Below are 15,044 nucleotides of genomic sequence, written 5' to 3' on the forward strand. Positions count from 1 at the left end.
CAACCTTTAAAAAAGAAATTTCTCTGAAAGACAGTCAGAGAGAGAGAGAGAAAGCCAACAGCTGAGAGATAGATTAGATTAGATTAGAGATACAGCACTGAAACAGGCCCTTCGGCCCACCGAGTCTGTGCCGAACATCAACCACCCATTTATACTAATCCTACACTAATCCCATATTCCTACCAAACATCCCCACCTGTCCCTATATTTCCCTACCACCTACCTATACTAGTGACAATTTATAATGGCCAATTTACCTATCAACCTGCAAGTCTTTTGGCTTGTGGGAGGAAACCGGAGCACCCGGAGAAAACCCACGCAGACACAGGGAGAACTTGCAAACTCCACACAGGCAGTACCCGGAATCGAACCCGGGTCCCTGGAGCTGTGAGGCTGCGGTGCTAACCACTGCGCCACTGTGCCGCCCCCATTCCAGCCAAGCATAAGAACCTGCCTGTAACATCTTCAAACCATCAAGGCAGAGATTGAAAAAGGTGACCTTGGAAACTCTCCATCTGAGAAATTTTAACAAGATTGCCGATTGACTTTGACTGAGTCTTAAACAAAGGAATCTGCAATACATCAGTGAACCAAGAAATGGACTGACAGGCCTGCAATGCTGTTAAAAATTCCTCCCGGAAAACCAAGAATGTTTCAAAGTGAACTTTTTTTTACAACAATTGGATTTAAATGCATGCTATCCTCTAATCTCTCTTTTTGTGTGTGTGTGCATGTGCGTACCTATGTGAGTGGGTAAGGATGCAAACATTTTTGGGTATTGTTGAATAAATAGTTATCTTTCTTTTTAAACCTACGAGAAAACCTGTCATTTGTTTTTTTTATTTGACCCTTAAAACACTCAGGCACTAAAACACTATTTAAAAAAAATAACTATCTGCGGTCAGCTGAGAGGTGAAAAGTGTAAGTCACCCATATCATCTCCTACCTGCTTGTAACACAGTTAATCAATAAATCTGGCATAGACAGCTAATATTAGTAATGGTGACTGCTGGATTATTGCAAAAATACATTTGGTTCCCTAGTGTCCTTACCCAATCTGGCCTATATGTAACCAATATGGTTGACTCTTAACTGCCCTCTGAAATGGCCAAGCAAGCCACTCAGCGATGGGCAATAACTATTGGCCTTGCCAGTGACACCCACATGCAATAAATGAACTAAAAAATAGTGTACCTAAATCCCAAACTTTGAGAGTCACTTTTGAACACGATAACCTTTTCATTTCCCAAGGTGTCTTTCCTTATGGCCTCTAAGTTGAATCTTGAATAAGCTTTGATTGTGTTGAATTTAGACATACCTTTCCATTGTGGATTGTATTGACTTGAAATTTGGGGTGCCACGATTCTTCTCAACAACTTGCTAACTTTCGGAAAAATAGACTTTCATCCGATTTGTAAATGTGAACCCAGATCAGAGGTGAAAACACTGTACCAAATTACATTGTTTCCCAGTTTGCCAATCGCGTACATTTTGGCCTGGTCATCATTGATCACAAAGGTTTTAAAAACGGATGTGCTGAGCCTTTAATGGTCTCACTGTATTTCTTTGATATTGATTCATATGCTTTATGAATTTGAGAAAAGATAGAAAAATATATTTTGTTTTACCAGAAGTGTAGATGGTTATCATAAAGATTTTTACTCCTGAGTGTATATATCAATTTATTTATATGAGTTGATCCACTGTGATGTTGCACACAGGGATGAAAAATCACAGAGAGTCTGTAGGTGAAGTGGGTTTCGAGGATGTGGGATAATTGGACCATTGCATACAGACATAATAAAGCCCACATTTTAAAGTCATGCAGAGGCATCGTTATGAAAAGAATTAAATACAACAATGAAAATTCAAAATTTTAGACTTTGGACCAGGAGCTAATCTCAGCGAGGACAGGGGTTATATATAAGCAGGATTTGGTACAGGATAGGATACGGGCAGCAGAAATTTGGTGCAGTTGAAGTTTATGGTGGGTGGTTAACAGCAGACTAGCAGGAGACATTATATAATCGAGTATGAAGTGGCAAAGGCATGGATGAGGGTTATAGCAGCAGATAGGCTGATGCAGCAGCAGATGCAGGCAATGTGATGGAGGTGGAAGTACATGGTCTTTGTGATGGAGAGGATCTGGGGTCAGAATCTCAGCAGACAACAAAATAGGACACCGTGGGTTGCAAACAGTCTAGTGTAGGGTCAGGAAGAAAAACCACTGCTCGAGATGCTCTGGCTATGATTTATTAGGTAAGGGTAAAATCAAGTGAAGGCAATTCAACTAAGCTGGAGATCAGGTAAGATGCTTTGGAGGAGGATGTATTGGTTGGCCATAGCAAAGGCTGTAGAGAGGTGGAAGAGGACGAGGAAGCATAGTGCACCATGATAACTGTCTCAGATGATTTTATTTGTGACATTGATTAGGACCATTTTTTAAAAATATTCATTCAGGGATGTGGGCGTCGTTGGCTAGGCCAGCATTTATTGCCCATCCCTAATTGCCCTTGAGAAGGTGGTAGTGAGCTGCCTTCTTGAACCGCTGCAGTCCATTTAGGGTAGGTATACCCACAGTGCTGTTAGAAAGAGAATTCCAGGATTTTGACCCAGCGACAGTGAAGGAACAGCGATATAGTTCCAAGTCAGGATGGTGTGTGACTTGGAGGGGAACTTGCAGGTGGTGGTGTTCCCACGCATTTTCTGCCCTTGTCCTTCTAGTTGATAGAGGTCGCGGGTTTGGAAGGTGCTGTCTAAGGAGCCTTGGTGCATTGCTGCAGTGTATCTTGTAGATGGTACACACTGCTGCCACTGTGTGTCGGTGGTGAAGGGAGTGAATGTTTGTAGATGGGGTGCCAATCAAGTGGGCTGCTTTGTCCTGGATGGTGTCGAGCTTCTTGAGTGTTGTTGGAGCTGCACCCATCCAGGCAAGTGGAGAGTATTCCATCACACTCCTGACTTGTGCCTTGTAGATGGTGGACAGGCTTTGGGGAGTCAGGAGGTGAGTTACTCGCCTCAGGATTCCTAGCCTCTGAACTGCTCTTGTAGCCACGGTATTTATATGGCACGGTATTTCAGTGGTGTGTCAGGGGTAGAAACCTGATTGGATATTTTTAAATATGAAGATGTGGGAAAGATTGGCATGGATTTAGCATGTAACAAATATTTAATGTCTTTGGTGATGAATAAGCAGATTGAAGATGGCATGGTGGTTTGCCCAAACAAAGTTTCAAGGAAGGGTTTTTTGATGCTGAAGAGTGGAAACGGGGGTTTTAAAAGGGAGAGAGACAGTATCTGGTTAGCTGAAAACATTTATTAATGCAAGCCACCAGAAAAGGGCCAAGAAGGGAAGTTGGATGGTCATCAGTTTAGTGGAAATGGGGTCAAGCGGGCAGGGTATGGGTCTCCTAGACAAGATGAGAAGGCATTAGGGGAGATGGACAAGAAACTAGAGACTGAGGCAGGTTCAGGGTGAGCCTGTGTGGAGTTATGACTTGGTGGTTAAGGTAAAGAAGGGATGTAGCAGCGACAGCTAAATGGATGACCTCAATCATAGTGGAGAGGGTACAGAGGGGATTTACAAGAATAGTTCCAGAGATGAGGGACTTTAGCTACAAGTTTAGGCTGGAGAAGCTGGGGTTGCTCTCCTTGGAGCAAAGGAGATTGAAGCGAGTTTTGATAGATGTGTATAAGATTATGACAGGTTTATATAAGGTAAACAAAGACAAGCTGTTCGCATTAGCTAATCATACAAGGACTAACGGACACAGATTTTGGGCAAGAAATGTAGGGGGATGTGAGGAAGAACTTTTTTACACAGTGAGTGGCACTGACTTGGAACCCGCTGCCTATGAGGGTGGTGGAAGCGGAGATGATCAATAATTTCAAAAGGAAATTGGATGGGCATTTGAAGAAATAAATTTGCAGGGCTACGAGGATAGAGCAGGGACTGACTGGATTGTTCCAGAGAGTCGGCATGGACTCAATGGGCAGAATGGCCTCATTCTGTACTGTACTGACTCTATGATTCTATGAATAACATAAAGGACACTACTCTGTTGGTCTTCTGTGAAATAAAATATAGGTAATTTGACTCAGCAGTAACAATACCCAAAGAAAATTAGCTGGAAGACAAAAAAAAACAGACACCTTTCCACTGAACAAACAGCCTTTCAGTTGCCATGAGAAAATCGTATCGCATCATTGCAGACATGGCACATATTCAGATTATAGCATCTTCCCGAACCAAATAAAATGATTACTGTGGGCAAAATTTCAACTTCAAGCCACGGCTTGCCTGACATGCTGAGACCTCAGACATTAACTTTGGACTCTTTCATATTGTCTCCTTCCTGTCCCTTGTTTATGACCAAGATATGTCTCATCTCATATTTGCCATGCCCAAGTAACCTGAATTTCCTCTGCATCCATTCTCCAACCTAAACTTGTAGCTAAAGTCCCTCATCTCTGGAACCATTCTTGTAAATCTGCTCTGTACCCTGTCCAGGACCCTCACATCCTTCCTAAAGTGTGGTGACCAGAAGTAGACACAATACTCTAGTTGTGGCCTAACCAGAACATTATAAAGGTTTATAACTTCCCTGCTTTTGTACTCAATATCTCTTTTTATGAAGCCCAAGATCCCATATGCTTTGCTAACAACTCTCTCAATACGTCCTGTCACCTTCAAAGATCTATGCACATGAACTCCCAGGTCCTCCTGTCCCTGCATACTCCTTAGAACTGTGCCATAAAATCTGTATTGCCTCCCCCTATCCCTTCTGCCAAAACATATCACCTCTCACTTCTCTGTATTAAATCCATCTGCCACTTGTCTGCCCGTTCTGCCAGCCTATCCATCTCCTGTTGCAGTCAATTGGCATTATCCTCACAAACTGCCACTCCTCCGAGTTTAGTATAATTTGCAAATTTTGAAATTTTACTCTGTATTCCAATATCTAAGTCATTTATATATATCAAAAAAGCAGTGGTCCTAGCACTGACCCTTGGGGAACACCACTGTCTACCATCCTCCATTCTGAAAAACAACCATTTCCCATAATTCACTATTTTCTGTACTTAAGCCAATTGTTTAATTCAAGTTGGCACTGACCCTCCTATTCCATGAGCATCAATTTTCTTAACCAGCTTTTTATGTGGTACTTGGTCTATATGGATTTTAAGAAAGCGTTTGACAACATCCATTGCATCCCCTTCATAAACCTTCTAACTTACTTCATCAAAGAATTCAATTAGATTAGTCAAGCATGATTTGCCTTTTACAAATACATGCTGGCTCGCCTTACTTAACTCAAAACTCTCCAAATGCCTGTTGACATTTTCCCTGATTATTGTTTCTAAAACCTTACCCACCACTGATGTTAAACTGACGGGCCTATAGTTACTAGGAATGTCCTTACACCCTTTCTTGAGTAAGGGTGTCACATTTGCCACTGTCCAATCCTCTGGCACCTCCCCTGTATCTAGGGAAGATTGGAAGATTATGGTAAGTCCTTCCACTATCTCCACTCCCACTTCCTTAACAACCTTGGATCCAAGCCATCCAGATCAGGTGGCTTATTTACCCTAAGCATAGCCAGCCTTTCCAGTACATCCTGCCTATGAATTTTCACCCCATCCACTACCTCTACCATCTCCACTTCTACCGATAATTTTTCCGCTTCTTCTTCCTTGTCAAACACCGATACAAAGTACTTATTAAGTATTCTAGCCTTGCCTTGCACCTCTAAGCATATATCACCCTCTTTTTTGCGAACAGGAACTCCCTGCCTCTTAATAGCCATTTACTATTTACACGCCGGTAGAAGATTTTTAGGTTCCCATTTATGTTAACTGCAATGCTATTCTCTTTTCTGTCTTTGCCAGTCTTATTTTTCCCTACACCTCCCCTCTCAACTTATTGTATTTGGCCTGGCTTTCACTTGAAGAATTCACCTGGCATGTATCATACACCCTCTTTTTTTTGTTTCATCATATTCTTTATCTCCCTTGTCATCCAAGGAGCCCAGGCTATGTTTTCACTATATTTCATCCTTGTTGGAATGCACCTAGCCTAAACCTGACACATTTCTTCCTTAAAGATCACCCATTGTTCCATTATAGTTTTTCCTGTCAGTCATTGGTTCCTTTTTACCTTGGCTAGTTCCTCTCTCATCCCATTGAAGTTAGCCTTCTTCCAATTTAAGAAGCTCGAATTTAGGTTAAGGCTAATTTAGAGACGTGATCTCTTCAGACTACTAGAAAAGATCGGATGCCCACCAAAGCTACTAAGTATCATCACCTCATTCCATGACAATATGAAAGGCACAATTCAACATGGTGGCTCCTCATCAGAGCCCTTTCCTATCCAGAGTGGCGTGAAACAGGGCTGTGTTCTCGCACCCACACTTTTTGGGATTTTCTTCTCCCTGCTGCTTTCACATGCGTTCAAGTCCTCTGAAGGAGGAATTTTCCTCCACACAAGATCAGGGGGCAGGTTGTTCAACCTTACCCGTCTAAGAGCGAAGTCCAAAGTACGGAAAGTCCTCATCAGGGAACTCCTCTTTGCTGACGATGCTGCTTTAACATCTCACACTGAAGAGTGCCTGCAGAGTCTCATCGACAGGTTTGCGTCTGCCTGCAATGAATTTGGCCTAACCATCAGCCTCAAGAAAATGAACATCATGGGGCAGGACGTCAGAAATGCTCCATCCATCAATATTGGCGACCACGCTCTGGAAGTGGTTCAAGAGTTCACCTACCTAGGCTCAACTATCACCAGTAACCTGTCTCTAGATGCAGAAATCAACAAGTGCATGGGTAAGGCTTCTACTGCTATGTCCAGACTGGCCAAGAGAGTGTGGGAAAATGGCGAACTGACATGGAACACAAAAGTCCGAGTGTATCAGGCCTGTGTCCTCAGTACCTTGCTCTATGGCAACGAAGCCTGGACAACGTATGCCAGCCAAGAGCGACGTATCAATTCATTCCATCTTCGCTGCCTCCGGAGAATACTTGGCATCAGGTGGCAGGACCATATCTCCAACACAGAAGTCCTCGAAGCGGCCAACATCCCCAGCTTGTGCACACTACTGAGTCAGCGGCGCTTGAGATGGCTTGGCCATGTGAGCCGCATGGAAGATGGCAGGATCCCCAAAGAGACATTGTACAGCGTGCTCGCCACTGGTATCAGACCCACCGGCCGTCCACGTCTCCGCTTTAAAGACGTCTGCAAACGCGACATGAAATCCTGTGACATTGATCACAAGTCGTGGGAGTCAGTTGCCAGCGTTCTCCAGAGCTGGCGGGCAGCCATAAAGACAGTGCTAAAATGTGGCGAATCGAAGAGACTTAGTAGTTGGCAGGAAAAAAGACAGAGACGCAAGGGGAGAGCCAACTGTGCAACAGCCCCGACAAACAAATTTCTCTGCAGCACCTGTGGAAGAGCCTGTCACTCTAGAATTGGCCTTTATAGCCACTCCAGGCGTTGCTTCACAAACCACTGACCACCTCCAGGCGCGTATCCATTGTCTCTTGAGATAAGGAGGCCCAAAAGAAAGAACAAAAGAATTTAGATTGTTCATTGCTCTTCTCCATTGCTAATCAAAACCTTAAGATACGATGATCACGCTTACCCAAGTGTTCCCCCACAGACACTTGGTCCACTTGGCCCACCTTATTCCCCAGCACCAGATCCAGCAATGCCTCCTTCCTAGTTGGACCGAGAACATACTGGTCAAGGAAGTTCTCCTGACATATTTTAGAAATTCCTCTCCTCCTTAGACTTTACTCTAAAATTATCCCAATTGATATTTGGATAATTAAAGTCCTCCAATATCACCTCTGTAGTTCTTGCTCATCTCTGTGACTTCCCTGCAGACTTGCTCCTCTCTCACACTATTTGGAGGCCTGTAGAATAGCCCCAGTAGCATGATCACACCTTTCTTAGTTCTCATCTCTAACCAAATGGATTCTGTCCTTGGCCCCTCAATGACATCTTCTTTCCAACACTACAATGTCTTCCCTAATCAGTACTGCCACTCCACCTCCATGTTTTCCTTTCCTATCTTTTCTGAACACTTTGAAATTGAATGAGATTGTTGGATAGTATTAGAGAAGCAAGTGGCACCATATTAGATAGAAGCAGACTAAGAAGGGCTATGAGGAATACATGACAAGTTTTGAATGCATGTATGTAAACGCACAAAGTATGGTGAATAAGTTATAAAAACAAGAAATGCTGGAACCACTCAGCAGGTCTGGCAGCATCTGTGAAAAGAGAAGCAGAGTTAACGTTTCGGGTCGGTGACCCTTCTTCGGAACTTGGTGAGCGACAAGCGCAAATGTGAATATGACGTAGTGACAATAGCCTCCAAATAGTGAGAGAGAGGAGCAAATCTGTAGGGAAGTCACAGAGATGAGCAAGAACTACAGAGGTGATATTGGAGGACTTTAATTATCTAAATTGAAAATTAAGCTCCCAGTTCTCACCATTTTTAAGCCACGTTTCCTTTATTGTCACTACGTCATATTCACATATGGCTATTTGTGCTTGTAGCTCACCAACTTATTCACCATACTTTACATACATGCATTCTAAACTTGTCTTTGTATTCCTCATAGCCCTTCTTAGTCTACTCCTATCTAATATGGTGCTACTTCCTTCTGTAATACTATCCAACACTCTCATTCAGTTCTGCATCTTATTCTTCTTTTCTACTTCTATATGCTGGTGCCCATCCCCCTCCCAATTTAGTTTAAACCCTCCCCAACCCCACAAGTTAACCTCCCTGTGAGGACATTGGTCTCAGTCCTGTTGAGGTGCAACCCGTCCCTTTTGAATAGGTGACTCCTGCCTTAGAACTGGTCGCAATGCCCCAAGAATCTGAAGCCATCACTCTTGCACTATGCCTCAAGCCATGCATTGATCCTCCCTATCTTCCTATTTCTACTCTCACTAGCGCAGGGCACTGGGAGTAATCCAGAGATCACTACCTTTACTTTTCACTTCCTGCCTAACTCCTGAAAATCTGACTGCAAGGCCTCAATACCTGCCCTCTATATCATTGGTAGTGATGTTTAGCACAACTTTTGGCTCACTCTCTTCTCCCTTCTCACCTACCTGCTGTCCTATGACATCACTCTTTGATTTTTTTTTTGTGTTGATTTGCTCTCCCAGTGCTTTCTCTGTCTCCCACTCGCCTTCCCACCCCCCTGCACTGCTTTTATCTGTGGGTCTCCAGCACTATTTTCCCTCAGGTTGGCTCTCTATCTGACTCCCACAGGGCTCAGTACCAGGTCCCATGCTTTTTGTGGTATATGTCAACGATTTGGACTTGAATGTAGGGGGTATGATTAAGAAGTTTGCAGACAATACAAAAATCAGTCATATGGTTGATAATGAAGATGAAAGTTGTAGATTGCAGCAAGATATCAATGGATTAGTCAGGTGGATAGAACAGTGGCAAATGGAGTTCAATCCGGAGAGGTGTGAGATAACGCATTTGGGGAAGGCTAATGAGGCAAGGGAATATCCAATAAATGGTAGGATACTGAGAAGTGTAAAGGAACAGAAGGGCTTGGAGTGTATGTCCAGAGATCCCTGAAGGTGGCTGGAAGATAGAGAAAGGTGGTCAAGAAGGCCTACTGGATACTTGCTTTTATTAGCTAAGGCATAGAATGTAAGAGCCGGGAGGTTAAGCTGGAACTGTATAAAGCACTAGTTTAGGCCATACCTGGAGTACTGTGTGCAGTTCTGGTCACCGCACTATAGGAAAGATGTAATTGCACTAGAGAGGGTGCAGAGAAATTTTGTTAGGATGTTGCCTGGACTGGAGATTTTTATTTATGAGGAAAGATTGGATAGGTTTGTTTTTTTGGAACTTTCTTTGGAACAGGGGAGACTGAGGGGAGACCAAATTGAAGTGTATAAAATTATGAGGGGTCTACAACGAGTGGATAGGAAGGCCCTATTCCCCTTGGTTGAGAGGTCCATAAGCTGGGCATAGATTTAGGTTAAGAGGTAGGAGGTTTGGAGGGGATTTGAGGGGAATGTTTTTCACCCAGAGGGTGGTGGGGATCTGGGATTTTACCCGTGGCTCGTCGGGCAGCCAGGCCCGAGAAAAGCCGCCTGTTAAAAGCAGGGTGGGTGCCCGATGGAGGGCCACCCCCGCTGCCCCAACCACCTCAACAGCCAACACACACCCCTCCCCCAACCCCGTCCCACCCGTCCCCCCAATCCTTGCTTTGCCGGGGCCCAACCGATCACCCCCGGCAAAAACTTACCTGCGTTCCAGGGTTCCCCGACATCTTCCTCATGAAACCAGGCATAACTGAGAAACACAAAGAAATCTAATCATTCCTGTAAGGTGCCAGTCTCTGGTAGACTGCTAACAGGCTCTTATGTTCCAGCATTTGCAAGAGAGCAGGGTGACTGCCAGAGATTGCAGTTCATTACTGGATTACTATAGATGTGCCCTTATTGTGTCCTACAAAACAGGTCTTCTGTTTATAAAATAGTTTTAAAGTTTTACTTTTTTTTTGCTTTTCCTGTGAAGCTGGGTAAATTGGGAAAAGTGACAATGGTTCTGGACAGCCAAGATAACATTAAGAAACTTGCTAATCCTAAATTACTTAAGCAAATAAGATTTTTTTTTCACCCATATATATGCCCCAAACCAGCCTAGGTGTACAAAATAAATTTGGTGTACATAACACCACAACTGAGCTCATTTTATGATGTAATAGGCTGAAACATTGCAAGTTAAAAATCAAATTCTCTATCACCACTAGTTTATTAAATTAAAGCTGCTTATCTGTGTGTTAAACACATTTGTTAAATGTGTTATTAGCATTGCCATATTTTTAAACAAATAAAATATTTCCTCTCAATTATAAAGTCGTGGAATATGTTTTGGCGGTACGGAGAAAATCCATTTTATCGTAATGTAATTTACATATGTAAATTCTATTAACATAGAACATTAATGCTATCTTTCAACTCCACTTTGACATCCTCAAACTCATTCGCATATTAAGCATTGTCAAGTAGTGCTTCCAAAAATGAGTCATGCACCTATTCTTTTCAGAGGAGTATATGTAAATACACTTCATAAACGATTCTATAAAATCTACAAAGACGTATCGAGCGAATAAGGGAATACATTATCCATATTAGTTTAAACAGGAAACTTCTTAGCTTGAACATTTTGTTATAATTTCAACTTAGATTTTCATGTACAGAAATGTATTCTGACATTAATTCTGTTTCTAGTGTGATTGCTGTTATTTAGGGTGTAAAGACAATTAGCCATCTGCTGGTAATCATACCATCATAGAATAATTACAACACAGAGGAGGCTATTCAGTCCATCCTGCCCTTGCTAACTCTCTGCAAGAACAGCTCAGCTTTAAAAATAATCAGAGTAAATGTAGCTGTAAAGGATTTTTTTTTAAAAAGTAAGTGATCACCAGACCAGTAAGTAATAACCAGCATCCTTTGTTCAAATCATTCTGTATTGATTAGTTGTCAGTTTATGGCAAGTTTAGTCATGAAACATATACAATTCTACACTATCATATTTTTAACACAATAACATTTCCATAATGGAACACAAATCAACAATTTAATAGCCAGATTGTGCATGATAAAATTATTATTGCATAAACTGGCTTAATAATAGGATTAAGTAAATAATAATGTATTCTGTACAAGTGAACTTTTTTGCCTTGCGAATGATAATGCATGCAAGTGTGAAATAATATTAATAAATAACTCAGTCACAGCACTCCTGAACTAATTAAAGGATGTACTGAGACTCTAGCAATTGGTTACTCTGCTAGAGTGTGTCAAATACCTTGTGGACAATCATGAGTTCCAGTCGTTTTTTTCAATATATGAAGAGTGATCTTTCCTTGTCTGTATTTTGTGTGAATTGTAAATCTTTCATGCTTGTGATTTACAATCACTGTTGAGATTGTCTCTGCCTTTTTAGTTGTGGAAGAGCTCATTGAATTTTTTGTGGTGTATAGAATCCCTTTTGATTTTTCTCTTTCTGTATTGCACAGGGGACTCTTCACAGCTTAGTTTGAGGATTGGCTTCCTGGTCGCTGGCGTATACGATGTCCCAATCATAATCACAGATTCTGGCAACCCTCCATTATCTAGCACCTCTGTTATTAAAGTGAAAGTCTGCCCTTGTGATGAGCATGGAGATTGTACAGCTATTGGTGCTATTGCAGCAGCTGGACTGGGCACAGGAGCCATTATTGCAATTCTTATATGTATAATCATTTTGTTGAGTAAGTTTTGAAGTTGAAATTAAATGGTGATTAAATTAGCATCTCTGTCATACTAATAATGTAATGACATATTTGTAACTTTTTTCAGTCCTAGTCTTGCTGTTTGTGGTGTGGATGAAACGCAGAGATAAGGAACGTCAGACAAAGCAACTTCTGATTGATCCAGAGGATGATGTCAGGGACAATATTCTGAAATATGATGAAGAGGGTGGCGGTGAAGAGGATCAGGTGAGAGCACAACTTGATGTCTCAGTCATTCGCAAATACATAAACCACACGTTCCAGATACCGTGACAATCTCATTCTCAGGGAAACTTCTGTTGTATACTTAGCTATGGACAAGACCCCAGGTGCTTCTCAAAAAAAAAATTAGGTCATGGTTCACAAAAAAAATCAATGAAGTGTTCATGTAAAAGAAAAGTGCTTAAGCTCAGGCTTAAGGACGGGCACAAAGTCAGAAGGGTTAACATCATTTGCTGCAGTATATTGTCTTCTGTGATAAAACTATAATTTTGAAATTTCCAATTCATTGCTTTTGTTAAAGATCCACTGAAATAAAAGTTTAGTGGAGTAAATGATTGTGTGGTGTTCAGAGCAACACCTACATTTGACCTTGACAATGCTTTTAGTGAAGCATAAGTGATGTATTTTTAAACTGATTTTATTAATTAACAAAAGCAGTGAACTATTACTTTTCTGAAAAGATTCTGTAACTACCGTGTCACAGTGCAGTTTATTGCAGCATTGTATCACCATGCCTGAAAAATATCAAGACTGAATGTTTAATTTATTGTTTGCTCTTGCTAAAAAATTATATTATCTTTATTTCTATTCTCCAATCTTTATAAATTGTAAGATAATTCAGATTGTGTGATGAAGACTAATCCATGTGCTACAATGCCTTTGGGAAAATAATATTTAAAAAAGTTCAGCAACAATGAAGTGGCAACATAGATTGAAATATTTTTCATTTGTCATTAGAAAGTTTATTAGGGGGTTCAAACAAATTCTAGCAGTGACAGGACTGTACAGATTGCATTAAAATTTATATCAGTGTAATAATAAATGTAATGAGGTTATCAATTGAACTATTGATACTTCATCTTAACATATTTGCAGCATGATATTTTATCATTCTCTCCCATTTGCTGATCTCTGTTTAGAAGTTGGATAACTTACCTTAAACATTCTAGAACACTGCAGGAGTGAAATTTCTCCTGTTATAAGTTTTAGTGGAAAGAATCAGTGTGAGTACAAAATAGGAAACCTCATATTGTAAGTGTGCTAACTTTCTTGCTAAGGTTATTAACATGAGGAACTTCATTTCTAATGATCCTAAGTTAGATGCACATGTGTAACATTGTTCTGGATCTATTGTTTTCTTGTTCTCTAGTCATTGATCATGGTCTCAGATGTTGGACTAAGTTAGTACACTATGAGCTGCATATTTTTTTCAACAATTTGGTCTAAGTTGGAAAAGTAGCAAACTTGCAAACTGTCGCTTAAATTTTCATGTTGACCTCATTGGGCTGGATTTTAAGCAGCCCTTGAGTTCGGGAGCTGTGGCGGTTGGGGGGGGGAGCGGGGCATGAAGATGGCCCCGGATGAGGCCCGTCACAGACCTCGACACTGGCAGGGCCTGCCCCAATCTTCCCGGCGGCAGCGAGGTACCGTGGGCGGCCTCCCCACCGCCGGGCAACAGGACCATAATTTGAATATTTAAATCAATTAAAATAATTAATTTAAATAGACTTACCTTGCCTCCTGAAGTCCCGCTGTGATCTTCGGCCCGGTGGCCGGCACTCCCACGCCTTCAGATCCCTGTCTGGGGAAACGAGGTGCAACACTGGTGGGGAGGGGGAGGAGGTAAATTTCTCGGTGGGGGGGTGGAATGGGGTCAAATTAACGTCATGGGTATAGGGGATGGTGGGAAGGGTTATAGTTTAAAGTCTGTGCAGTTGTAGGGGGAGGGAAGGTCAGATGGTAAAGTTAAGTGTTTTGGGGGGCGAAAAGGCAAATAATTACTTTAATATTGGGGGGTGGGAGAGGGGCAAAAAAGATTTATTTAATTTCATTCAATCTTTCTTTCAATATTTAAATATGCCAGTAGGGCTAACAGCCCTTTAAAAATGGCATCAGTGCCTGCACAAAGACAGCTGACGCTATTGCCAGCCCCTCTACGTGATTGGTGGGGTCTGCCCGCCCTGACTATTTAAATGAGCCACCACAATTGGAATTGCGGCGGCTCTTTGCTGTGTAGCCCGCCCATTTTTTTCACCCGCCGCTGATTTCACCCCTCCACCTCCAGTGCATTATGGCTGCAGTGATCACAATTCGGTTAGGTTTACCTTAGCGATGGGCAGGGACAGGTATATACCGCAGGGCAAGAATTATAACTGGGGGAAAGGAAATTATGATGCGATTAGGCAAGATTTAGGATGCATAGGATGGGGAAGGAAACTGCAGGGGATGGGAACAATCGAAATGTGGAGCTTATTCAAGGAGCAGCTACTGCGTGTCCTTGATAAGTATGTACCTGTGAGGCAGGGAGGAAGTTGTCGTGCGAGGGAGCCGTGGTTTACTAAAGAAGTTGAAGCGCTTGTCAAGAGGAAGAAGAAGGCTTATGTTAGGATGAGACGTGAAGGCTCAGTTAGGGCGCTTGAGAGCTACAAGCTAGCCAGGAAGGATCTAAAGGGAGAGCTAAGAAGAGCAAGGAGAGGACACGAGAAGTCATTGGTGGA

The 15,044-nt window shown here is 42.1% G+C and overlaps 1 protein-coding gene across 3 annotated transcripts in view; it reads left to right on the plus strand.

The window, feature by feature from the left end:
- LOC137378111 (cadherin-4-like) overlaps positions 1–15,044 on the plus strand; it is a 714,047-nt gene that overhangs the window by 665,374 nt on the left and 33,629 nt on the right. For all 3 annotated transcript variants that reach the window (XM_068048209.1, XM_068048211.1, XM_068048210.1), the window contains 2 exons: positions 12,070–12,303; positions 12,392–12,531. In XM_068048209.1, coding sequence (XP_067904310.1) covers positions 12,070–12,303; positions 12,392–12,531 — 374 coding nt within the window. The remainder of the gene's footprint in view (positions 1–12,069; positions 12,304–12,391; positions 12,532–15,044) is intronic.

This window comes from Heterodontus francisci, chromosome 16 (assembly GCF_036365525.1).
Source record: "Heterodontus francisci isolate sHetFra1 chromosome 16, sHetFra1.hap1, whole genome shotgun sequence".
Classification (NCBI taxonomy): Eukaryota; Metazoa; Chordata; class Chondrichthyes; order Heterodontiformes; family Heterodontidae; genus Heterodontus; species Heterodontus francisci.